Genomic DNA, 25580 nt, shown 5'->3' with positions numbered 1-25580 from the left:
TATTTTATTTTATAATTTTTTTAAATTTTATTATTATTATTTTTTTAAATATATTTTCTCCCGTTTTCTCCTCAATTTGGAATGCCCAATTCCCAATGTGCGCTAGGTCCTCGTGGTGGCGTAGTGACTCATCCGGGTGCCTCCGTGTCTGAGACCGTCAATCCGCGCATTTTATCACGTGGCTTGTTGTGCACGTTACCGCGGAGACATAGCGCGTGTGGAGACTTCACGCTATTCTCCACGGCATCCACGCGCAACACCGAGAGCGAGAACCATATTATAGCGACCACGAGGAGGTTACCCCATGCAGCTCTACCCTCCCTAGCAACTGGGCCAATTTGGTTGCTTAGCAGACCAGGCTGGAGTCACTCAGCATGCCCTGGATTCGAACACGCGACTCCAGGTGTGGTAGTCAGTGTCTTTACTCGCTGAGCTACCCAGGCCCCGCGAACGGGCTGTTTGACTCGGTCTGTCTAGCCTGTCTGAGAGGGAGAAGACAGATTACCTCGATGCCTCAGTGGATCCAAAAGTTGTGGTGTATGCTTTCTCTCATTACGGGCGACGCACGTTCCAGGAGCGATTAATATGGAGGCAGATCTGCTGTCCAGGAGGAATCCTCTTTACAGAGAATGGAGACTTTACCCTGAGGTGGTGAGTCAGCTGTGTGAGAAATACAGGCGTGCTGCCGTAGATCTCTTCGCAACGCACCAAAATGCTCACTGCCCTCTGTTCTTCTCTCTGGCGAGAGACCGTGCTCCTATGGGTGTGGATGCTCTAGCGCATCTTTGGCCAAACACGATAATTTACGTTTTTCCTCCACTGAGTCTGATCATTCCAATTCTAAAAAGAGTATGCGAATATGGTCACTCAGTCATATTGATCGCCCCAAACTGGCTGGGGAAACTGTGGCTAGCGGAGATAATTCAACTTTTTTGTGCGCCCAGCCTTGGCAGCTCCCGCTGCGTGGGGGGAAATATTTCACCCCACCCTAGGCCGAGTAGCTCTTTGGGCCTGACCTGTGAGAGGCTAAATTTGAGTGTCATGGGTTTACCCCCCAGGGTGATTGAAATGATTCGGAGCGCGAGAGCTGCTTCAACGCGCGTTGCGTATGATTGGAAATGGACTGTGTTTGAGCAGTGATGTGCGTACATTATTCCATTTTTATGTTCAGTGGCAGATGTTTTGTGTTTTCTGCAGGAACTTTTAGATAAAGGCAGGTCCTTTTCTACTGTCAAGGTTTATCTCGCTGCCATATCGGCTTTGTCATGTGGGAATAGACTCGACTACAGTGGGTCAACACCCACTTGTTTGCAGGTTAATGAGGGGCGCAAGACATTTGAACAGGGTGTCCAAACCACTGGTTCCATTATGGGATTTGTCCATGGTCCTGAACGCGCCTTCTCAGCCTCCCTTTGAGCCAGTTGAAAGTATAGAATTAAAGCTCCTTTCGCTAAAGTCAGATTTATTATTGGCCTTAACAGCTGCAAAGCGGGTTAGTGAACTACATGCTTTGTCAGTTCATCACTCTAGTATGCGCTTTGCGGTAGATTTATCAAGAGTATCTTTTAAAACAAATCCAGCCTTTGTGCCTAAGGTGAAGGACTCCCTCATCACTGCTGTGATTGGTCTGTCAGCTGACAGACTGGGTGTTATTGGTGCTTCCAGAAGTGGCCACGCCCGAGGCATTACCCATAATGAGATACCTCACTTCTGTTGTCAGAAAGCTGGGGTTACGTGATAACCTAAAGCTTCTGTACTATATATTTTAGCTTTTTTTTTTTTTTTTTTCATTATAGGCTTGTTTTATTTTTATTTTTTTAGCTTATTGGTAAATACATGTTGTGTATTTTTGTGTCATGCAGCCATAATTGCTTGTCTTTTTGTTTTGTTTCCTTTTTTGTTGGTGCTTTCTCATGTGTATGCAGATGGTGAGTTAACATTTTAGTACAATAATTTGTGGAAGTTATAATCCTGTTTCTAAATGAACAATGTTGTTTGGCCACATTGCCTAACATTGGGTAGGTCTTTCTATTACCTTCACTTTGTCAAGCCAGAAAATTGTGAAAAATATAATTTAGACTACAGAAAGCTCGCATACACTTCTGTCAATATGACAAAGAAGATATTTGTATGACTTTTAAATATTCTCTGAATATAGACGTGAATGTGTTTTTGAGAGAACAGCAGTTTAAAACTCAATTATATTGTTGTTGTAAATGAGAGGTGTGCCGCAAGGTTCAGTCTTGGGCCCTATGCAAATTCAAACCATGATAGACCCTTTAAATATTTCAAACTTGTCCTGTCATCTCTCTGTTGTTTACATAGATAAAGACTGTTTAGACAACAATATAGATAATTTCTAACCTACTTCAGTTAAACAGGATTTGACTTTCACCATATTCATAGCTTGAATGTTCACATCATATTGATTTTTGTAGATTGGGGTTCGAAATATTGGTTTCTGTTTAATTTGATTGATAATTTTGAAAATTTCAACTGCTTGCCATTTTGAGTCCTTTCCCCACCCTCACTATGTAGCTAATCTTAACATCAAGTCCTAATAAGACCATGTAAATGAGCCTGGGTAAAGGTAGCCTAATAGTTTTATGATAGTTCGTAGTCCATTTGTTTTGTTTTTTTTAGCCCATTTGTTTTAATAAATATGCAGCTTATGTTGAGGTAGCAAGCAACTGTTACACTGCTTCAGGGTGTTAAATCTCAAGAGATTCTAGCACAAAGCTCAATGTCATGAGACGTTGAAAACGTATTGTAACTTGACCTTTTTATCATGCTGAGCAAATGTATTACATGGTCTTTCAAATTCTCAGCATGTTATTAATTGTTGGCTAATTGCCACATTAAATTAGGTTAATTGATGACAGGCATGATAGATGATTTAATTTTCTGCCTGAAAAAAGTTTATTTGTAGCGTCAGATTTGTTTGCTTTGCCTGTTCAAGTAGTGAATAGGCAAAGATGGTTCGTGAATAGCTCTTATTAAAGAACCAATACAGTCTCTGTTGATGTTTAAAATAAGATCAGCTTGTAATCATTTGGTTGTTAGTGGCTACAGACTGTTTTGTTAGCCTATTGTGGATTCAAAACTTTCTGTATGAATCAACCACCACATTTCCTGACCAATATCGAAGCCTAAGTGACCTCCCTCGCTCAGTAGTACTTCTGGAGATCTGCCCTCCTAAAAAGGGTAATTTCCTCTATAATCGAACACAATTGAACCAGCTATTAAAGGACTTCAGGATAGAGGGTCTCCAGGTAGGTAGATCTCCGCTAGCAGGATTTAGCACCTCTCTGTTAATATATAAGCCTGTTCCCTTGTGGTTCCTGGTTAGAGATTTTTTTACTTACTTTTACTGTGTAGGGTGTTGAGGACTGTAGTGTAGCTGCTCCCTTACTACACTGTGACTTGAGTGTAAAATCAACTCCCTTCTCACTATACCTGTAACTTTCTCACTCTGTAATGCTCATGATCCCACCCTGCATTGCTCCGCTCACATCATGTGATTTAAATGTCAGGTGCTTTTGTTGGAAATCATACCCACACTGCCCTGAAACTGGTTAATTTGCTCCAGTCAGTGTGCATAAATAAATCAATTGTGATTTCTGCAGCAATCAGCTACAAAGCAGACTGCAATCCCACATTAGTTTAACTCTGTGTCAAAATTTAATTATGTCAGCGCAAGTCGCATGAAAAGTCAACATGAAATAATAGACTATGTTTTACTTTCTTAATACACATTCCTTTTCTTACTGTGCACAATTCATAAGTGCTATTTTAAAGACCAAAATGATATTTTTCAAAATATCATAACTTGAATGACTTATCAGCTGTCACGTAGGCTGCATAGGTAGAGAAAATAATGTCAACCGATAGCCAAATGGCTATTTAGGCATTGATTTAGATTACTTTTGTAGATAATGCAGCTTTTCTAAAAACTTGCCAATAGAGCATAGTAGTGCCCGTCCACTTTTTAATCCTCTTGGTTCTGGAATTGTTTTTCCCATTCATCTTTTTCATAGGGATGTGATCAAATCTTTCATAAAAACGTTGAAAGCCATAAACCAAACCAACAAGCTTTGGAGGTGAATCACAAAATTAAAAACTTTAAATTGAAGCAAAAAGGTAATCGAATTAACAATGATGGAAAAATATAAAACTATTGATTTAAAGTTGATTATAAGTATAGAAACAGTATATCTTAATTTTGTTGCAAAATATTCAGATATATTCAGAAACAAATATATAAGTGTAGTATGAGTGTATTAATGCCGGTTATCGTTAATATAACGAGTGCCGGTGGTGTTTCAGAAGTGGAGTAGTTCTTAATTGACTGCACACTTGCATTCTGGTCCATTCTAGTTTGGAATGCCCACTTTTCACAATCCAATCAATTATTGATGGACAAGATCAAGTCTTGTTCTTCTTCTTTTTGAACGTTCTGTTTTATTCAAATACTTCACATTATGGAAGTAAAATGGTTCTGAATACCACTTCATGTTGACTTAAGAAATCTTCTGTGTTGTCCTGCAATCTTTTTCTAAATTATATTGCTGGACAAAGTGCAGCTTGATTGGGAGCTAAAGTAAATCGTCACATAGATCAATGTCTTTGTACACATGTCTCTGCACATGTGTTGTACTTTATAATCGCTTGGCTTTATTTATGTAGCAGCTTAATGGGCTCTCATGGTGGTCTTGCCTGATGCACTCCTAGCCATGACTGACAATATTTCTACCCTGATGCTATTGTAATCAAATGGAATTTTTGTTTTGTGTATATAGGAGTGTGTTCTTACATACTGTTTGTCTTTTCATTATCCCTCCCAGCTGCCAAAACCCTTCAGATCTTTAACATCGAGATGAAGAGTAAGATGAAAGCCCACACCATGACCGATGATGTCACTTTCTGGAAGTGGATCTCTCTTAACACGGTTGCACTGGTGACCGATAACGCCGTTTATCATTGGAGCATGGAGGGAGACTCTCAGCCGATCAAAGTGTTTGACAGACATTCCAGTCTGGCAGGCTGTCAAATCATCAACTACCGCACAGATGCCAAGCAGAAGTGGCTGCTGCTCATTGGCATTTCTGCTCAGGTGTCATAGTCATTTAACATTTTAATTTAGTATTTTCCCATTTCAGTCTATAATTATGCAAACTGTTGTTATCCTTGTTAATGTGTGTGTTTGGAACCCACATGTCTTGAAGTTTAAGACAATTTTCTTTCATTATTTCTCGATTTCGTTATTTATTTTGTCTTTTTGCTGTTTGTTGCTTTTGTTATTTTATTTCTTTTGCCATTTTGTTACTTCTGTCATTTCATTCGTTCTTTTACGGTTCTTTTGTCTGTCTGTTAGCATTAGAGTATTGAATCAAAGGCATTTTTCCAAATATTTTTAAAAGTGTTCTGTGTTGTTACAGCAAAACCGAGTTGTTGGTGCCATGCAGCTGTACTCGGTGGACAGGAAGGTGTCACAGCCTATCGAGGGTCATGCCGCTGGCTTTGCCCAGTTCAAAATGGAGGGAAACACAGAAGAATCCACTCTTTTCTGTTTTGCTGTGCGAGGTCAGGCAGGAGGAAAGGTGAGTCTGAACATGAGTAAACACACATTTAATTTAAATCTTTAACAAACCGCATTAATGAATCAGTTATTATCAATATTTCTAACACCGCTGTCTAAGAGAGGAAGTGCTTTTTAAAAAATATATATATATATTTTTACATGTTGAATATCAAAAAATATTTGAGGAATAGGTCAAGTAGCATGCAAGTTTTAATTTCGGCTCACATAGTGTTCATTTAATTAGTCAAGTACTAATGAAAAGCATGCATTTAATTCATACATTTAATTCATACTTCAATAATTACTTTGCAGAGCTAGTTAATTATTAATAATATTTGGAATTCTCTGATATTTGCTGCTTATCTGTTATTATGTTTTGCATGTGGAGCATTTTGAGAGCTTTACTGTTATTAGAGCTAATAGTAATAGAGAACTAATACGATTACCTTGTAGCTTCACATCATTGAAGTTGGGACACCACCATCCGGCAACCAGCCATTCCCAAAGAAAGCTGTGGATGTGTTCTTCCCTCCCGAAGCACAGAATGACTTCCCAGTGGCCATGCAGGTATGTCAGTTCTTTGGCTTTTCCTATGAAAGAGAGAGTATTCATTCATTCATTTATTCAGCATCAACAATGTTTTTCCATTGTCTGTGGGTGAATATTTCAAGAAAGAATTTAAAACTCAAGTAATTTTAACAAGCAAATTAATTATTAAATGTTAATAAAATGTTGATCAAATATTATTTCTTAGTATATGAGGTTGTAGTAGTAAGATTCTATTTAAAATTCCATCCATCCATTTTCTATAGCCGCTTGTCCTATGCAGGGTTGTGGGTAGTGCTGGAGCCTATCCCAGCTGTCTTGGGCCTAAGGCAGGGAAACACCCTGGACAGATGGCCAGTCCATCGCACATTTAAAATGTATTAAACATATTTCTCTTTCCAGATCAGTTCCAAACAGGATGTTGTCTTTCTAATCACCAAATACGGTTACATTCATCTGTATGACCTGGAGACGGGCACCTGCATCTACATGAACCGAATCAGTGGTGAGACCATTTTTGTGACTGCACCCCATGAAGCTACATCTGGAATCATCGGCGTCAACAGGAAAGGACAGGTACGTGTGGAACATTAAATTAACATAAGCAGTGTGAATGGCATATTTGCATCCAGAAACATGACTATATCTGGATTTCCTTCTGCTGCAAATTAATTTAGCACATGCAAAGTGTTCTAATGCGCCTACATGACACTGAATTAAAAAAGAATAGATGCTGAAGTTGTCTTCACTCATGATCATATGCCATGTTAGATTATAGCTGATGAAGAAATGGAAGCTGCCTGGAGTGTATATTTAGTTATTTTAACTTAATTTCCCCATCGTAATTAGTGTTCAGGGACGTCCTCAATTGGAAAATCCATTCATTAAAAAAGCGCCTAGTGTTTTTATAAAAATGCTAAAGGTTTTCCATCAGTCTGTCTGGCCAGTTAATTTTTTTTCTCTGCCAACCAAATAGTTTCAAATGAACCGACTTACTGTCCACAAACTTTTCTTGAATGCGGAAAAAATCGACTGAGTATTTTGGCTCTTTGAACGTTTCTTGTACAATCAGATTCGAGGACCAGAACTAACTGTTGTATAATACAGTTGTAGAAGGCCAGGTGTTCAGTGTATCAGGTGAGGCAGTGCTCTTTTCCACTGGCTCTCTTTGTCACAATGCCCTATTATAAGCATGTGAATGTATCCCACAAGCGGGGTAAATACTTTTCAGTCATGCCAATGCCAGAGAAAGTCGTGAATTATTCAGCTGGTGAAAGAAAGCCAATCCAGACTGTGTCAGGCTGAACCTGCAGAGCACTGTTACCTTTCTCAATAATACAGAACCTCCACCTGGGTCAACCAGCAACTCCACACACACAGCATCACAAATGAGAATGGTTTAGCATTAATGTTTGCATTTGATTGACTAAACTATAGGATTTTAGGTGTGTGTTTTAACTTCCAGAGTTCGCCTAATATTTAGTGGTGCTCGTTAAAGCAAGTATTAAAATCTCTGTCAAAATCCTCAGTTCTACTTATTAAAAGTCGCCATGTAACTCGTCCTGAACCTTTGGTGCTATGAGCATAATTTATACCTGACATTTTGCAGCTTATTCGAGATAGGTGTGTTTTTATTTATTTATTTATTTTTCGAGTGATCTGACTTACAATGTTTGCCTGGCGGACGATAAAATAGGCAAACAAATTCCATGGGCTTGCATTAAAGCTGGGTCCCAAGCTAAATCTAGGGACTAGAATATTTTAGAAACTTGGGGGGTGGGCTCTCTTGACTTGGGCCAGTAAGCAACACCCTAGCAACCCACTTAAAAAAATACTCAGAACACATTGACCGCCACAAAGCAACGTCCTGGCAACCCCTCAGGCAGCACAAAAATGTACATAATGGAATAGTATATAATGAAAGAATTCATTATAGAGTCTTTGTTTAATTAGATTTGGGGGAAAAGGAAAAATACTTCAGATCACTCTTCCTGTCCCCTCTTCCTCTGCTCACATTGGCATTCTCCATCTTCCTGTCCTCTGCACCACTCAGCACTGGTGAGTGATAAAGTCAGCTTCTATCCAGCTGTGTCTGCACTTGTGAGTGGAGTGACCTTGAGGGAGAGCCTTCACTGAAAATAGCTGCAAAGAGTGCTAGAGGGAGACAAGCTGAGAGAAGAAAAAAAAAAATGGCAGTTATCATGTGATCTTGCTGTGGGAGGCATTGACTGGCGTCCTTAATCCTCTCACGTTAACGGGGGCGGAACCTGTCTGCCAGTCGACAGCCTGCGTAGGCAGAATGCATCATCGGGATCTGTGACGTCACACTTTGCTCTCCCTACTCCTTCCATCAAGTCTACTATACCGTTTATGAATCTGATTGCTGTAACATCTTAAATATAAAGGCTATTTTTGGCACAGTCTGGATTGTGCTTAAGTAGGTTTAAGTTAATTGTTTGGGGTCCTCAACAGGAATTACTCCTTACTCCATTCCTATTATCATCTCCTCGGGCTTTGGTCTTTTATTGACGTCAATGCAGTTACTTCCCTCTTTGCCACTGCAGCCTCTCTCTTACTCTCTCACACACAATGCAAATGTAATCTCTCATTCACTTTCCCTCTCCTTTTCTTTCTCTCTCACTGCCTCTTTGTGGTAGAAAGCTGATAGACACAAAGAGCTGCTCTATTTTTACTCCGTCCGTCTCTGTGCGAGCTGACCCATATTGTTGCGGGGTGGGCTGTGCGGGTTTAAGTGGAGAGTGAGGTGCATTCATGCAGAATAATGGCTGTGACTTTGACCTGCTGATGCTGAATCCAGAACACGCTAAATAGTGTACACACTCAGTAAAGATGAGATTACAGAATGCATTTACAGCATAGGTACAGAAATGTATGGTTTGCCCTTGTCAATCTGGTTTGTATCAGACAATTATGATTTTTATTTAAAGACAAACATGAAACCACAATTGCAAAGCATTTAACTTCAGAAATGGAACATATTTCTGAGCAAAACGAATATTCAGCAGGAAATAGAGTAAGAAGTTAATTATATCCATTGGAATTTGATTGGTTGTAAGAGAGATTTCTGATTCACAAGCTCTATATTTGATTGATTTGATTAGATTCTGATTAATTTGGGTATATTTCAGTTATAATGTCCATTTTTCTTACATATGAAAGCAGTTTGACAATTACTTGCACTGGTGAATCCTTCACACAAGATAAAGGACATTCATTAAGAACGAATAGGGTAATTTTGATTTTTTTATGGTGTCAAGGTCAGAGTCATTGATGGACTGGGAAATACATTTTTATCTTGAGATTTAACCTGCCAGAGACTTATCCAGTCTTATGTATGTTGACAAAAATTGAAGTGTGTTAAAACACCATAAATCTGTTTTATTGGCTTGTGGATGTCAGCAGATGAAGGAAAAAGCCCTTCCAGGCTTCAATATGTAACATTTAAAGTACCTCCAGAGAAATCCTGCAGACCATTGCACTTTGATTGGCTTTCGGCAGTTTCAAATGGCTTGTGTCTCTTGGCTTTAAACTGAGTTTAAAAATTTACAAGCATCTAAAATTCCCTTGTTGTAAGTTTCAAGCCTCCTGACTGGTCAGTCATTCTCTTAGAGATCTCACTAGAATGGCTATTTATCTAAGACATTGACATCTCTGTTGAAAGGTGACACCCTCTGTCTCGCTGCACCCCCATATCTGATCATATTACATATTAGAGACGAGCATTAGTACGCACTACCTCACCTTCAATATGAGGAGGTCAGCTGATGAGGTGTTATATTATCATCAAATTAAGGTTCATTGAAAGGGATCAGTTGCACTGTGATGGATTTTCCAGCTGCTGTTATATAGGTCAACATTGCATTGACCTACACTACCGGTCAAAACTTTTGGAACACTTGACTGAAATGTTTCTCATGATCTTAAAAATCTTTTGATCTGAAGGCGTATGCTTAAATGTTTGAAATTAGTTTTGTAGACAAAAATATAATTGTGCCACCATATTAATTTCATTATAATACTAAAATGTAATTAAAGTTTTTTAATTGATGATTTGGACCAAATAATAAAGAAAAGCAGCCAATAAGTGCCCAACATAGATGGGAACTCCTTCAATACTGTTTAAATGTATCCCAGGGTGATACCTCAAGAAGTTGGTTGAGAAAATGTCAAGAGTACATGTCTGCAAAATCTAGGCAAAGGGTGACTACTTTGAAGATGCTTCAAAGTTTTGATTTATTTTGGATTTTGTTTAGTCACAACATAATTCCCATAGTTCCATTTATGTTATTCCATAGTTTTGATGACTTTACTATTATTCTAAAATGTGAAGAAAAAAAATTATAATAATGTGTTTCAAAACTTTTGACCGGTAGTGTATAAAAATCATTTGTCAGGATCAAAATGTTGAAAAGTTTCCAGTTCCAAGTGTTGTTGAAGGTGGAGTGTAATTTTTTTTTTTTTTTTTCTCAGTGTTAAAATACAAGTTGAAAGGAAGAGTTTACCCTAAAATGAAAATTATCTCATTTACTCACCCTCATGCCATCCCAGATGTGTATGACTTTCTTCTGCTGAACACACAGATTTTTAGAAGAATATTTTAGCTCTGTAGGTCCATACAGTGCAAGTGAATGGTGACCAAAATTTGAAGCTCCAAAAAGCACATAAAGGCAGCATAAGAGCAATCCATAGGACACAAAATGAAGAAATGTTTTGTGTTGTTTAAAATGATTGGAGGGTTTGGACATTGGTCATTTTCATGAACTTAGTTTGTTGAGGTGAATTCCCAATCCTTAATCTAAATCCCAAACTTCATTCCTCCCTTGTGTGTGTTTCTCAGGTGTTGTCTGTGTGTGTCGAGGAGGAGAACATCATCCCGTACATCACCAATGTGCTGCAGAATCCAGACCTGGCATTACGGATGGCAGTCCGAAATAATCTAGCAGGCGCTGAGGAGCTGTTCGCGCGCAAGTTCAACAACCTCTTCGGCGCAGGAAATTACTCAGAGGCAGCTAAAGTGGCCGCTAACGCGCCAAAGGTGAGGAGAGATGAGTGTTCTTATAATAACTCTCATTTTCTCATAATGACAGACAGTACAACTGGCCAAAAATATCCCATTGACTTGTATTGCAGGAGGGACCTGAGCCATATCTAGTGTCCAAAATATCATAGAGACTTGGAAGTGGGCATTTTGACATGGGCTAGCAAGCAACTGCATAGTAACACCTTAGCAACCACATAACCATGCACTAGCAACCGCCCTGAACACCATAGCATTGTGCTGCAGAGATTTGCACGGCCAAGCAGCACTAATATTTGTTTTTTTTTGCAGACAACCTTTTATGTGCTCCTATTTGCTGGTTGACACACTTCTTTCGTCATGTTTATCTCAGGGTATCCTGCGCACCCCTGACACCATCCGCCGCTTCCAGAGCATCCCTGCCCAGCCTGGCCAGACATCCCCGCTGCTGCAGTATTTCGGGATCCTGCTGGACCAGGGCCAGCTCAACAAGTATGAGTCTTTGGAGCTGTGCAGACCCGTCCTTCAGCAGGGCCGCAAACAACTGCTTGAGAAATGGCTAAAGGAAGATAAGGTATGTGGAAGAGGTCGCAGGGGAGATGTTTAACTCCACACACCCTCAAGAGCCTCTTCCTGTGTGTGTGTGTGTGTACTGTTTGTGTGAAAGAGGCACATGGAACAGGGTGTTCTTGCATGTGTTTTATCAAAAAGACAAAGAATGCCTTCATATTTTGTGACAAAGAAAATAATTTGTGTGTGTCTGTGTGGAAACAGACGGTTGATTGTGAGAAAATCTTAGTTTGTGTACATGTCGGTGTGTCTATAATCCAAGATGTTTGTTTTAGATATGATGTAATGTGTTTGTCATGTGGGGTGAGGGGTGTTTTGTTTTTTTCCCTCTAATGCACATAATAGATTTTTAGGTTCCAGCCTGCATTTTACAATCTACACTTAAAATAACTTCATACTTTCTCATAGTCTCAACCAGCTGCTTTCATTTGGTTTAGTTTATTGATTGTGCTGTCATTATTTGAAGTTCTGTAGCCATAGATATCCATCAGTTTATTTAAAGAGTAGATGATCGTGCTTCTTAGCTCAGCCCTGAAATACTAGTGAATGAAATGTAAATAATCTCAATAAAACTTTTTAAGCATGTAGTATGGTAGCTTCACTACAGATGTGGGTAATGGTGGTAAATTCTCTTCTTGTGTTTACTTTAGCTTGAATGCTCAGAGGAGTTGGGTGACCTGGTGAAATCTGTGGACCCTACTCTTGCACTCAGCGTCTATTTAAGGGCCAACGTTCCCAACAAAGTTATTCAGTGTTTTGCAGAAACCGGCCAGTTCCCCAAGATCGTCCTGTACGCCAAAAAGGTATGACGACCAAATTACGTGTCTGAAGATTAACCGATACATCTTACTGGGATAATGAATAATTGATAGCGGTATTTTATTCTCTCTATATATCCAACTTCAGTTTTGTAATAGTTTTAAGCTCAATGTACAGTACTAGTCAAAAGTTTGGACACGACTACTTGTGCTTACTATTTTCCAGATTTTATAATGTAGTCATCAAAACTATGAAATTTTGACTGGATTTGGTGGTTATAGGTGGGCTACACTCCAGACTGGATCTTTCTGCTGAGGAACGTGATGCGGATCAGTCCAGATCAGGGTCTGCAGTTTGCTCAGATGCTGGTTCAGGACGAGGAGCCACTGGCTGACATCACCCAGGTTGGGAACAGAGGAGGAGAGGAGATGCAAGTGTAGAGGGAGAATGGGAGATTTTAAAATGATTTAGAAACCATTCTACCCAGAGGCTGTTTGATACGAATCATTGCAAATTTAATGTCAGTGAGCAAATGTTTTTGTTTTTCGCAGCCACTTACAAAGATTTGACTGTTGCCCTGTGTTTTCCTCCCAGATTGTTGATGTCTTTATGGAATATAACCTGGTCCAGCAGTGCACGTCTTTCCTTTTGGATGCTCTGAAAAACAACCGCCCATCAGAAGGGCCACTGCAGACCCGTCTGCTGGAGATGAACCTAATGCATGCACCACAGGTACACACACTTAACCCTTTAAGCTCAGATGGGCCCGCCAAGAAAAAAAATTATTGTTAATATATTAATAACTACAGTCTTCGCCAACACAAAATAGGTATTGTTTTGAAGCTGTAGTTTACAATGCATGTAGGCATTATGACCAAAACTGAACAAGTGCTTTGGAATTTCCAGAAAGACAAATCGGAAGTGTTCCGGTTTTGATAATTTATTAATGAAACATAAAACTGATCAAATAGCCATGTGTGATATGTTGTTGGAAAGCTCTTAAAGAGTAGACTACAACCATTGTTTTACTCACAGACAAATGTATAGTTAAGTATCTTTGACATACATGTTACTTACAAACAGGTGTTGCTTATGCCACTTTTTTCTTATAACTTCACGAAAAATAAACGGAACATAAAATATCACATACCTTACTTAGATGAGGCGATTATCTTTAAAACGAGCCCACACACAATGTATTAAGATGCACATAATGTGCTCACAGCTTATCTGGCTAAAAACACGTTAGCTTTCCTGGATCAGATGACTTCATCGGAAATGATGCAGTACTTTGTCCAGCATTATGGAACGCTGAACCAACTGTATTAGGATTCAGATCGCTGCAATCATATGTGGAAGTCACCCAAATATGGGCAAAGAAGATTGTTCACTCTAATTACATATGGCCACCAGGAGATGGCGCCAAGTAATTGACACAGACTCGATGGCTCAAATGACAGAACGGAACTGAACGAGATCTTGGTACTCATGCCTGCATGCTTTAGAGAGAGAGCATACCTTTAGTCATTGTTGTATTTGCATGTGTAATTAGTTCTTATGTACAATTATTATGTTTTAGTTGTTCGGAGAGGCTTTTGCACACTTGGAGACATTTTTGGACACTAGGATAAATTATTTTTGTAATGCTATAACTTTTGATTGCTTTGTCGTATCAACACAAAATTGTATTCAGTTGCAGGTGACATGATTGAGAACAAAACAAGCAGTTTTTCGGAGCAACCATAATTACACACTGAGATGTTAAATAAGAAGTTTTTTTTGTGTTTTTTTTAGCAGTTTCTTATGCTGAGAGTAACAGAATTTATCATAATCTACTGTCATACAAAAATTTAAAAGTTTTCTTTAAAATTATACCAAATGTAAGCAATAGAACAAATAAAATAAAAAAGGCAGAAAATTGTAACTTTTTACATCTTAAAAACGTACAAGACTCGCTGACCAACTGTGAAGTGAAAAAACATTCTGAAATCATCTTTGTGCTTTTCCTTTAGATTACAGTAATTTTCATAATAGTCACAAACTCATTTTCATCATGGCTGGCTTGTCCACAGTGACCGAACTGAGTTGGTACTAACGATACTTTAGAAAGACTATTGTTATGTTTTTTTTTTTTTTTTTTTTTTTTTTTACATTTTAGTATCGCTTGGTTTCAAAGTACCGGTACTTTTGACATCCATAATGACAATAATGAAAACTGCTCATGTATAATTAAGTCTGCATTTGTGTTTCTTGCAGGTTGCTGATGCCATCCTTGGGAACCAGATGTTCACTAACTACGATCGTGCCCACATTGCCCAGCTGTGTGAGAAGGCGGGGCTTCTGCAGAGAGCTTTGGAACACTATACTGACCTGTATGACATCAAGCGAGCTGTTGTACACACACACCTGCTCAACCCAGAGGTACACATTTATAGTCTGTTTCAAAGTATTGTTTTTTTTTTGTTGCCCTTTTAATCATTCATTTAAGATGTGACCATTTCCATTCGGTCTCACACCATTTTGCACTTTCAATGTCTACAGTGGCTGGTGAACTACTTTGGCTCTCTGTCAGTGGAGGACTCTGTAGAGTGTTTGAGAGCCATGCTGTCTGCTAACATCAGGCAGAACCTTCAGATCTGTGTCCAGGTGGCCTCCAAGTATCACGAGCAGCTGTCTACCCAGGCCCTCACTGAGCTTTTTGAGTCTTTTAAGAGTTTTGAGGGTAAGAACTAGATCCCACATTCATGATTGAATGTCTATGCATTCAGTCTGTTCCAAAATCTAGTGTGCTGCCCAGGGAGGCAGCATTTTAAGGCATCATATGTCCTGACACAAAGACTGTTCCAAAAGGTTAATTATTAGGGATGCACCGATGTATTGGCTGCCGATATGTATCGGCCAATTATTGACCAATTTAAAACCATAGGCAAATAGGTTTTAAGCATGAAAATGCTGATATGAAAAATCAATGATTCATTGATTTAAAAAAAAAAAATTTTTTTTAAGTGTTTATTGTCATCACACTTTGTAAAAACTCTTTGAATTCAAATGCACAATCCAGAAATAATGATAGCCACAGAGTGTAGAAGTGTTGGCACTCCTAAGAACATGTAATATTTATAATATTTTTATTCTTTCTCATTCTCACATTGAGGAAAAACTGTCGCTACAGACATGACAGTTGTGAAAGTGGCACTTACCTATACGTGATGAGGTAAAACCATCCAAAACACTTTCAAACCAGCAAACTTTGACTTCTGAGACATTGGTATGGTATCCATTAAGGCCGCACGATTGATTGAGTTAAGACTGAAATCAAAATATGGTCTTGTGCGATTACAAAATCTTGAAAGGCTGCGTCTGAAAATAGACTGCGATTAGCGCTTCAATCCACATTGTGTATGCAAGCGGCGCCCTCTAGCGGTCTGGACAGCATTTTCTGTTATCCAATACACCACTATAGAACTTAAAAGGCTGTTTTGTTCCTTTGGTAACTTATGTTCTATTATATACAGTACAAACATGTAAAATGTGAGTTACGTTGTTTTGAACTGCAAAAACAGAAGTGAAAAAAAATTTTAGAAGTACAAAATGACCTTTTTCCACATCAGTCATCATGCTATGATATTCAGTTATTTTATAACTTCTATTTGTCTTTCATTGTTGCTCTCTTTAAATGTTTGGCCTGTCATGTGTTCAACAGATCCAATTTATGTTCAATGGAAATTTATTGTTCAAACAAAAGCTTTTGCACCTCTTTTAGGTTTTTAAAACATAATTCCTAAACAAAACAGTGATCTGATGACAAAATATCTGTATCGGCATCGTTATCGGCCAATAGGTTTTTGTTAAAATCGGTATCGGCCAAACAATTTCTTATCAGTGCATCCCTATTAATTATGTTGCCTTCTAAGATACCTGTGTTTCAAAGAGCAGACATGATTTGACTTGCATCTTGGCTGTGTAATGGTTCTGCTCTGCATATGGAGCAGCATGTAGCCTTCCATTCTGGGAGAAAGTAGGACAAAAGTTTGGCAATCAGAGCAGTTGGCTGCACAGGCCCTGCGGCCACACACAATCCTTCAGGCCTTTTGCAATTCAGAGAGAATAAGAGGATTGACAAGGGGCAAAATGGAAATGCAGTGCTCATGCAAATTGAGTGGTCTGATCAGAAATGTAAAGAGTTTGTTCACCTTATCATTTACTCACCCTCATGTTGTTCCAAAGGCTTATGGCTTTCTTACTTGGAACATTTATAAAAAACTTTTGCTCTGCTCTGTCCTATACAATGCAGGGATACAGTTACCAGTGCCTATCAAGCTCCATAAAGGATCATAAAAAAAATATACCAAAATTTGCATTAAAAATATCTGAATGGAAACCCAGCTACTGACACTTGCTAGTCAGTACGAATTGTTATAAAGCGAAATCTACATATATAAAAGGATAGATCTCATTGCAAAATATACCTCAAACACATCCAAACATCTGTCCAGGAATAGTCATGTGTTTTTGGTTCTTTGCTGGCTACAGGTCTGTTCTATTTCCTTGGATCGATTGTAAACTTCAGCCAGGACCCAGAGGTGCATTTCAAGTACATCCAGGCCGCATGCAAGACAGGCCAAATCAAAGAGGTGGAGCGGATCTGTCGTGAAAGCAACTGCTACGATCCTGAACGTGTCAAGAACTTCCTCAAGGTACAACCAAGGCTGTCAGTAAGACTGGTCTAGAAATTATTCATAGCTGACCACAGAAGCACATTATAGTGTATAGTTTCTCATCTGTTAAAGCTCTTTCAATCTTTTCCGCTCATTACATTTCCTGTTTTGTTCTCTCACACTGATCTGGCTTTTCTCATTTCAGTACAACTATTGCAATTGCAGATGCAAGCTGTTTATTTATGATAAATTCATAACTTTTGTTCATTTCTAATGGTAAATTTACAGCAACGGGTGTTGTAAGTGATTATTATTTTTATTTTTTTCATGGAAAGGTATGCAAAAACTTTTCCTATTCACTGAAAGATATTAATGAAATAAGTGTTGTGAGATAACTCACTGGTCTCTGAAACAGTTCTAGCCTCTGTATACAGCAAACAAATATGTGTCCATGGGCCGTGGTCTCTGACACTTTCTGCCTGTCAGTCATTTTGTACGCTCTCATAGTTTTGTAGTTGCAGCGAATTATTGAGTCTTAACTTCCATTTTTATGCCACATTGTTCATAACAGTTGTCAGTTGAGGGCGATATTTTGCTGCTGTTGTTTTTGATAACAACTTCTGCTCTGTGTCAGTCTCAATAAAACTCATTTACTATCTTAGGTGTGTGGGGTTTTGGAAAGAGGGTGTGTGGCTAATTCAATGGCCTGGTCTATTGAAAGTAGAACAGCTAAAATCGCTTACAGCACCATTGATGTCAATATCATTGAATCAACACAACATAATTGAACATTTGAGATCTTGTAATTTCGTTGGGGAGCAAAACAAATTCAAGTACAGGTCATGTTCTCTTTTCTTTAAAGAAATAATTTGCCCAAAAATAATGATACTGTCATTATTTACTCGCCCTCATGTTGCTACAAACCTGTATGACTTTCTTTCTTCCGTGAAACACAAAAGGTGACTTTTTGAAGAATATCCTGGTCACTCTTTTTCCATATAACGAAAGTGAACGGGCACTGGGTGTTGTAAGGCTCCAAAATGAGAAAAAAATGCACTATAAAAGTATTGTTAAATTGGTCCATGCAATTTAACAGCCCAGTCCTCGTTCAATATTATTATATGGAAAAGAGTGACCAGGATATTCTTAAAAACAATTCACCGTTTTTGTGTTACACAGAAGAAAGTCATATAGATTTTAATTTTCAGAATTTTCATTTTGATTAAACTGGTAAGCTTAGTAGTAAATGTAGTTTAATGGGAGTCACTCTCACTCTTTTATCCTGATGATGGCTGTTGTTATCTCCTGTGTTTTTCCCTGTATCTTTGGAATGGGCAGGACTTGTATAAGGTAAATCCACCCCAAGTGCAAGAATCCCTTTTACTTCCTCATCATTTCCCTTTGTCCCCCCTGTTCTCCCAGTGGTCAGTTGAAGGATTAATACTGGTGCATGCGTCAGTCAGCCACATACAGGGATGTTTCCAAACCCCTCTCTCGGCCCTGATGATCATAATGAGTGACCAAGCTGAGATTGAGCTTGCGGTTTCGTGCTAGTGTTTTGATGTGTGTTCCACTGTGGTTGCTTGAAACAAGCCTCGGGTCTTTTTCAGAATCCATTCCACCAGAGTGAGACTTTATGAAGTTGAACTATTTGGACTCTGCCAGATCCCGAGATCCGAACTCCTCCCCTTTGTTGGAATGATTTTGAGACTTGCTTGAGCTCAGCAGTGGCGTTTTGGGTTTCACTGCAAACGTTGAGTTTTATTTTTTGTGTAGTGGGTTGTGCAGTCCCAGTTCATTAATCTTATATGTGTTGTAAACTACGATGTGTGGCAGCAGGGGGAGCACTGCTGCCACCTCAAAGTCTGAGACAGTTCGAGATTTGCATTCAGTTCTCAACTTTGTTTTAACCACTACCCAATCAGTTCTTTGAAAACTAACCTTTGCCGACTACTCAGTCATCCTCTAATCTTGTATAACATTACATTTGTCACACTATTTTTATTTCTTTAATGTTTTAAATTTTCTTTGATATTATCACTATGAATTACTTAGGTCTTAAGAGAACTACAGTAGGTTTTTATCACATTTTCTATTATTATGAGTTCTTTTTAATGAATACAGTCAAACCTGCTTTCATAACTTCAGTCAGCTTTGTCATACAGACACATACAGAGGGAATTTATTTTCTGAAATAGTTTTGCATTCCCTTGCAATAGTTTTGCTTTCTACCACAAAAAGTTTTTTGTTCCCTTGCATTAGCTTTTTCCATCCCTTAAGAAAATAAACCATGGTTTTCTTACTGTAATAATAGTTGGATTATGGTGTTTGTGGTAAAGCCATAACCACAAGATGTACCATAATTTTATTACAGTAACCATACCATGATATTTGTGGTAAAACCATGGTAATAAAACAGGAAAACAAAAACTATGGTAATCTAAGTTATAAAACCATGAACCATTTTTACTGTAGTAACACCTTGGTTAATTTGTGGAAAAGGTACCATGGTTTTTACATGTGGAGTATAGTACCACAAATGAACCAGTGTTCATTTAACTTTTTTTTTTTTTTTTTTTTTTGGGGACAGAATGATGGACTTTTATAGGTTTTCCTGTATTATTACTATTGTTTTACCACAAATATCATGGTTAAAATAGGATTACTGTAGTAAAACCAGAGTAAATTTTGTGGTTACTATGGTTCACTACAAATAGCATTGTTCAGCTCTGGTTACTGTAGTAAAACCATGAAGTTTCGTAAGGGATGGATAAAGCTATTGTGAGGGAACACAAAATAATTGCCAGGGAACGCAAAAAGCCTAATGGCTATTGTAAAAAAAATAAAAAATAAATTAGAGCTATTGTTGGTCAAGTTTTTTTTTTTCATGTGGTCTTTAAACATGTAATACCCTCAAGTCTTTTGCAGATTTGACTGTAGTCACTGAACACAGTCCCTTAGCCTTTGTGTCATCTGTCATTATCTTCTCATTTCCCCGTCGTTTTGCTCACAGGAGGCTAAACTAACCGACCAGTTGCCTCTCATCATCGTGTGCGATCGCTTTGACTTCGTCCATGACCTCGTACTCTACCTGTACAGAAACAACCTGCAGAAGTACATTGAAATCTACGTGCAGAAGGTGAGGAACCTTAAGCTACTGCTAATGAAGCCTCTACTTACATTATAATGAATAAATAGTAAATATATTCATTGTTACATTTAGGTGAACCCAAGCCGTCTCCCTGTGGTGATCGGAGGTCTCTTGGATGTTGACTGCTCTGAGGACGTCATCAAGAACCTAATCCTGGTTGTGAGGGGCCAGTTTTCCACCGATGAGTTGGTGGCAGAGGTGGAGAAGAGAAACAGGTACAAATCTAGAATCAACATTATGTTATGCACTTAAAACAATGAGTGGGTGATGTTACATTTTAAAGTATTCCATGATGCTTCAATTTATTCGTAGTCTGTAATCATTTTTTTGTGTATACACCATAAGAGTTTCCAGATGCAACTTTGATTGCACAAGTAAACAAAGAAAATAAACAACAGTAGCTGCTTTGATCATCGATCTCAGTGAACATATTGCAGTTGTAATATAGTAGTTAAAACTACTTTGAATCCAGTTTTTTTAATTTTCCTCGCCCTCTCTTTCATTTCTTTCCTTCATCCTCTTCCTTCTGCAGACTGAAGCTATTGTTGCCATGGCTCGAGTCTCGTATCCATGAGGGTTGTGAAGAGCCAGCTACCCACAATGCCCTGGCTAAGATTTACATCGACAGCAACAACAATCCAGAACGCTTCCTGCGGGAGAACCCATACTACGACAGCCGCGTGGTGGGGAAGTACTGCGAGAAAAGAGACCCTCATCTGGCCTGTGTGGCCTATGAGAGAGGACAGTGCGACCAGGAGCTCATCCATGTTAGTATTAGCTCACAATAAATAAATATATACCAGGCCTGTTTGGTGTGCAGATACAAATGCGTAAAAAATGTTTTGCTATTCAGTGCAATTCAGAACTCGTTTGATACAGAATTTGTGTCATTCAGTATTTCTATTGGCAGTAGATTGTGTTTGCCCATGACTAATTTTGTTCAAAAGCAAACACTTAATAGTTTTTTTTAATGTTAATTATCATATCGCAGGTCAATTCGCAATCGCAATGTTTTTCAAAATAATTGTCAACATAGTTAAAGAACTAACGTCTGAATTCATAACACACTTTTTCTTTCATTGCACTAAATTCAAATGAAAAGACTATAGATAACTTGTCTCCACAGGTGTGCAACGAGAACTCACTGTTTAAGAGCTTGTCCCGTTACCTGGTGCGCCGCAGAGACCCAGATCTCTGGGCCAGTGTGCTTCTTGAGACCAACCCCTACAGGAGGCCTCTTATTGACCAGGTATGCATATATATCTACTGAGTCTAACATGCATCTCTCGCAGTACATGCAGTACATAAACATGGAGCCTGCAGGAAGTAAATATGCCTTGTGTTATATTATGTTACATTAGCTCAGTTCTAAAACCTTGTGAGCTGTCTGCTGTCTACATAGCCAGCTACCTTATATGACAGCTTCCTAACTGCCATAGAGCCTCATAAGATTTGACTGATTTGAAACACTGTAGTTGCAGTAGACAGAACCTATTGATGTTTACTAATGCACATTAAACACAAGCAGTGCTCTTCACGCATCAATAGAGTTTGGCGTTAGCATATGTTTCCAAGCTAGTTACGCAATACTCTAATAAGCACAAACATGCAAAGTTAAATACAATTTTAAATAGATGTAATTATTATTATTGAAACTTTTCTGCACTGAATGCATTACAAGTAGTCTATATTTATAATTGGCATTTTTCTGGACTAACATTTTCACACTGAACTTGTTTCAGTGCATTCTGCACATAAAGAATATGTGAAGAGTACATGCGATGCTGCCTTACAATTAGCCCAAGACAGGGTATCTTAGGCCACATCCACACTAATCTGTTTAAGTTTGAAAACGTTTTCCAAAGTATGCAGTTATGAAGAGAGTTTTCTACCATTCCAGTATGGATAAAAGGGATTAATTTAGTAAAATCAGTGCGTTTACAAATGAAAACAGATTAGTGTGGACTTGGCCTTAGACAGTAGCATAATAGTAGCTACCTACTGTTAGGAACAGCCTTTACATTGGAAGCATGCCTATGATGCTTTAAAATGTCGCCTAAGTATGCAGCTCACTAGGATTTGTAACAAAGCTAATGTTTTAGAGTTGTGGATTACTGACTAACTTTATCAGTTAAACTCAAATATTTTAAGTAGTATATGTCTTAAAATCTCAGATCCCGTTTTGCCCATTTTGTATATTTTAATGAAAGCCAATTGGTGATATTTAGATTTTTTTAAATGTACTGTGATTAATCCATGCCTAATTTTGTTTATCTGCCAGGTGGTGCAGACAGCCCTGTCAGAGACTCAGGACCCAGAGGAGGTGTCGGTCACAGTGAAGGCTTTCATGACCGCTGACCTGCCCAATGAACTAATTGAGCTGCTGGAAAAGATTGTCCTGGACAACTCAGTTTTCAGTGAACACAGGTGCATCATCCAACAATATTCCAAAATATGAATATTTTTGCTTTTCTATGCCGCTATACCTTTGGAACAGAGTTTTTCTTTTTGTGTTAACATTTATGAATATTACATTCCTTGTCCAAACAGGCTTTCCCAACTTTTTAACGTAATTTAATAGCGTTTCATTCAGTTCCAATCTTACATAAAATCTGAGCCTTGTCCCGTTCATAGAAACCTGCAGAACCTACTCATCCTAACAGCCATCAAAGCTGACCGCACCCGTGTTATGGAATACATCAACCGCTTGGACAATTACGACGCCCCAGACATCGCCAACATTGCCATCAGCAGTGAGCTGTTCGAGGAGGCATTTGCAATTTTCAGAAAGTTTGATGTCAACACCTCTGCAGTTCAGGTAATATGGTGTTTATTAAATAAATGAATGGTTGAGCCAGTTGCAGCAAATCTATCTCGGGTTATGGTTTTATGCAGTAAGGGTGTTCTCAGATTGGTTCCCTTACCTTTTTAGACTACATTTATACATTTACATTTATGCGTTTGGCAGACGCTTTTATCCAAAGCAACTTGCAGTGCATTCAAGGTATACATTGTAATAAAAGTGTACATCTCAGTTGCTGTAATTAAATTGCATTAGCCTCTATCATATTTATTAGCCATCCTGCTCTCTAGTTATTATATAGGTCAACCAGTAATAATAAACTTTTACTGATAAACTATGAAAATGAAATAAGTGAAAATCATCTCCAACATCTTTCAATAGTCCTCATACTTATTTGTAAATAAGAGTCTTACTATTTGAATTTATTAAATGGCAGATAAAAAAGCCGGCTTTTCCCTCTGTCCTCTTATCCACAGGTTCTGATTGAGCACATTGGTAACCTGGATAGGGCATATGAGTTTGCGGAGCGCTGTAATGAACCTGCAGTGTGGAGTCAGCTGGCAAAAGCTCAGCTGCAAAAGGGTCTGGTCAAAGAAGCCATTGACTCCTACATCAAGGCTGATGACCCCTCTGCTTACATGGAGGTGGTTCAGGCTGCTGACCAGAGTGGTAAGGGCTCTTCAGTTCTAATTACTTTCCTTCCTTTAACAGTTACTTTCCTGTTAAATTGCGATTTTTGAAAAACATCTGTCCTATACTTTTCATGTTGTTAATAATAGACATTATTCTCTGATTCTGTATTGACTAACTGTATTCAGGTAACTGGGAGGACCTGGTGAAGTTTCTACAGATGGCCAGAAAGAAGGCCAGAGAGTCATATGTGGAGACTGAACTGATCTTTGCACTGGCCAAAACCAACCGTCTCGCCGAACTAGAGGAGTTTATAAATGGACCAAATAATGCACACATACAGCAGGTAATGATGATGCCATTCCTATAGGCTTCTGTCAGAAGAGATTAACAAATGAACAGATTCTAGGGTTTTTTCTCTTGCAAGGAGACATTTTCATTTATATCGAAATGCACTGTTGATGTCAGCATAAAGCAGTTGCTCCAACTAAGTTTTTACTTTTTCTTATTATTTAAATATGGCTGATTGATAGTTTTGATATTATTTAGCTATTACAAGACAAGTGAAGCATCAAATGTAAAGTTCATTATTTTTATTTTTGGTTACAGGTTGGTGATCGTTGCTATGATGAGAAGATGTACGAGGCAGCCAAGCTTCTCTACAATAATGTCTCAAACTTCGGCCGCTTGGCTTCCACACTGGTCCACCTTGGCGAATATCAGGCCGCTGTGGATGGTGCCCGTAAGGCTAACAGCACCCGCACGTGGAAGGAGGTGAGATCATTAGACCAAGTAATCAGAGAAATGGACAAAACCAATCTTAAATACTGCTTTTCATTTGAGTAAGGTTCCCAACGGAGTTAAATCTCGCTACTTGAAATTGTAATGTGTTTGGATGTGTGTTTGTAGGTGTGTTTTGCATGCGTGGATGGAACAGAGTTCAGACTGGCTCAGATATGCGGTCTTCACATTGTGGTCCATGCTGATGAACTTGAAGAGCTCATCAACTACTACCAGGCAAGTCTGAACCTCCAAAAAATTTTCTCCAACCAGCAGATCTACCTTTTGAGGCAATGAACGAGACCAATAAGATATATTGATATGCCGTCTATATTGACAAGTTCTTTGGTTTTTATGCGTTGTCTGTAGGACCGTGGCTACTTTGAGGAGCTGATCACCATGCTGGAGGCGGCACTGGGGTTGGAACGTGCTCACATGGGCATGTTCACAGAGCTGGCCATCCTGTACTCTAAATTTAAACCACAGAAGATGAGGGAACACTTGGAACTCTTCTGGTCCAGAGTCAACATTCCAAAGGTACACAACCGTAAAGTCTTTTTTGCTTTACTAAAAATCACTGTTATTTTTGATAATTTGTTTTTAATAATTCTCTTTTCTGTCAGATGTTTTGCTACAGAATAAATTTTTAAAGCAGTAATCAAACTTAAAGGGATGGTTCACCCAAAAATAAAAACACTCAACATTTACTCACCCTCATGCCATCCCAGATGTGTATGACTTTCTTCTGTTGAACACAAATGAAGATTTTTAGAAGACTATCTCATTTCTGTAGTACCTTACAATGCAAGTGAATGGTGACCAACATTTAGATGCTTCAAAAAGTACATGATGTACACCATTCACTTGCATTGTGTGGACCTACAGAGCTGATTTATTCTTCTAACAATCTTTGTGTTCCGCAGAAGGAGGAATGTTATACACATCTGGCATGGCATGAGGGTGAGTTAATTTTCATTTTGGGGTGAACTATCCCTTAAAAGCTTCCATGTGCTTCCTTTTGATATTTAAGTGTCCCTCACTCAGTGCTGTTGAACGTATATTGT

The 25580-nt window shown here is 38.6% G+C and overlaps 1 protein-coding gene across 2 annotated transcripts in view; it reads left to right on the top strand.

The window, feature by feature from the left end:
• LOC127433786 (clathrin heavy chain 1-like) overlaps window positions 1-25580 on the top strand; it is a 43001-nt gene that overhangs the window by 12718 nt on the left and 4703 nt on the right. For both annotated transcript variants that reach the window (XM_051685986.1, XM_051685985.1), the window contains exons 3-25: window positions 4845-5113; window positions 5439-5600; window positions 6035-6148; window positions 6530-6703; window positions 10986-11183; window positions 11539-11739; window positions 12386-12538; window positions 12776-12898; window positions 13089-13226; window positions 14751-14915; window positions 15036-15216; window positions 17028-17191; window positions 20166-20291; window positions 20376-20518; window positions 20836-21070; window positions 21430-21552; window positions 22585-22730; window positions 22938-23121; window positions 23583-23775; window positions 23925-24082; window positions 24346-24510; window positions 24646-24753; window positions 24886-25053. In XM_051685986.1, coding sequence (XP_051541946.1) covers window positions 4845-5113; window positions 5439-5600; window positions 6035-6148; window positions 6530-6703; window positions 10986-11183; window positions 11539-11739; window positions 12386-12538; window positions 12776-12898; window positions 13089-13226; window positions 14751-14915; window positions 15036-15216; window positions 17028-17191; window positions 20166-20291; window positions 20376-20518; window positions 20836-21070; window positions 21430-21552; window positions 22585-22730; window positions 22938-23121; window positions 23583-23775; window positions 23925-24082; window positions 24346-24510; window positions 24646-24753; window positions 24886-25053 — 3791 coding nt within the window. The remainder of the gene's footprint in view (window positions 1-4844; window positions 5114-5438; window positions 5601-6034; window positions 6149-6529; window positions 6704-10985; window positions 11184-11538; window positions 11740-12385; window positions 12539-12775; window positions 12899-13088; window positions 13227-14750; window positions 14916-15035; window positions 15217-17027; window positions 17192-20165; window positions 20292-20375; window positions 20519-20835; window positions 21071-21429; window positions 21553-22584; window positions 22731-22937; window positions 23122-23582; window positions 23776-23924; window positions 24083-24345; window positions 24511-24645; window positions 24754-24885; window positions 25054-25580) is intronic.

The sequence above is a fragment of the Myxocyprinus asiaticus genome, chromosome 43 (genome assembly GCF_019703515.2).
Source record: "Myxocyprinus asiaticus isolate MX2 ecotype Aquarium Trade chromosome 43, UBuf_Myxa_2, whole genome shotgun sequence".
Taxonomy (NCBI): domain Eukaryota; kingdom Metazoa; phylum Chordata; class Actinopteri; order Cypriniformes; family Catostomidae; genus Myxocyprinus; species Myxocyprinus asiaticus.
Note: the sequence above shows the minus strand (reverse complement) of the source record. Positions and strands in the feature narration are given on the sequence as shown.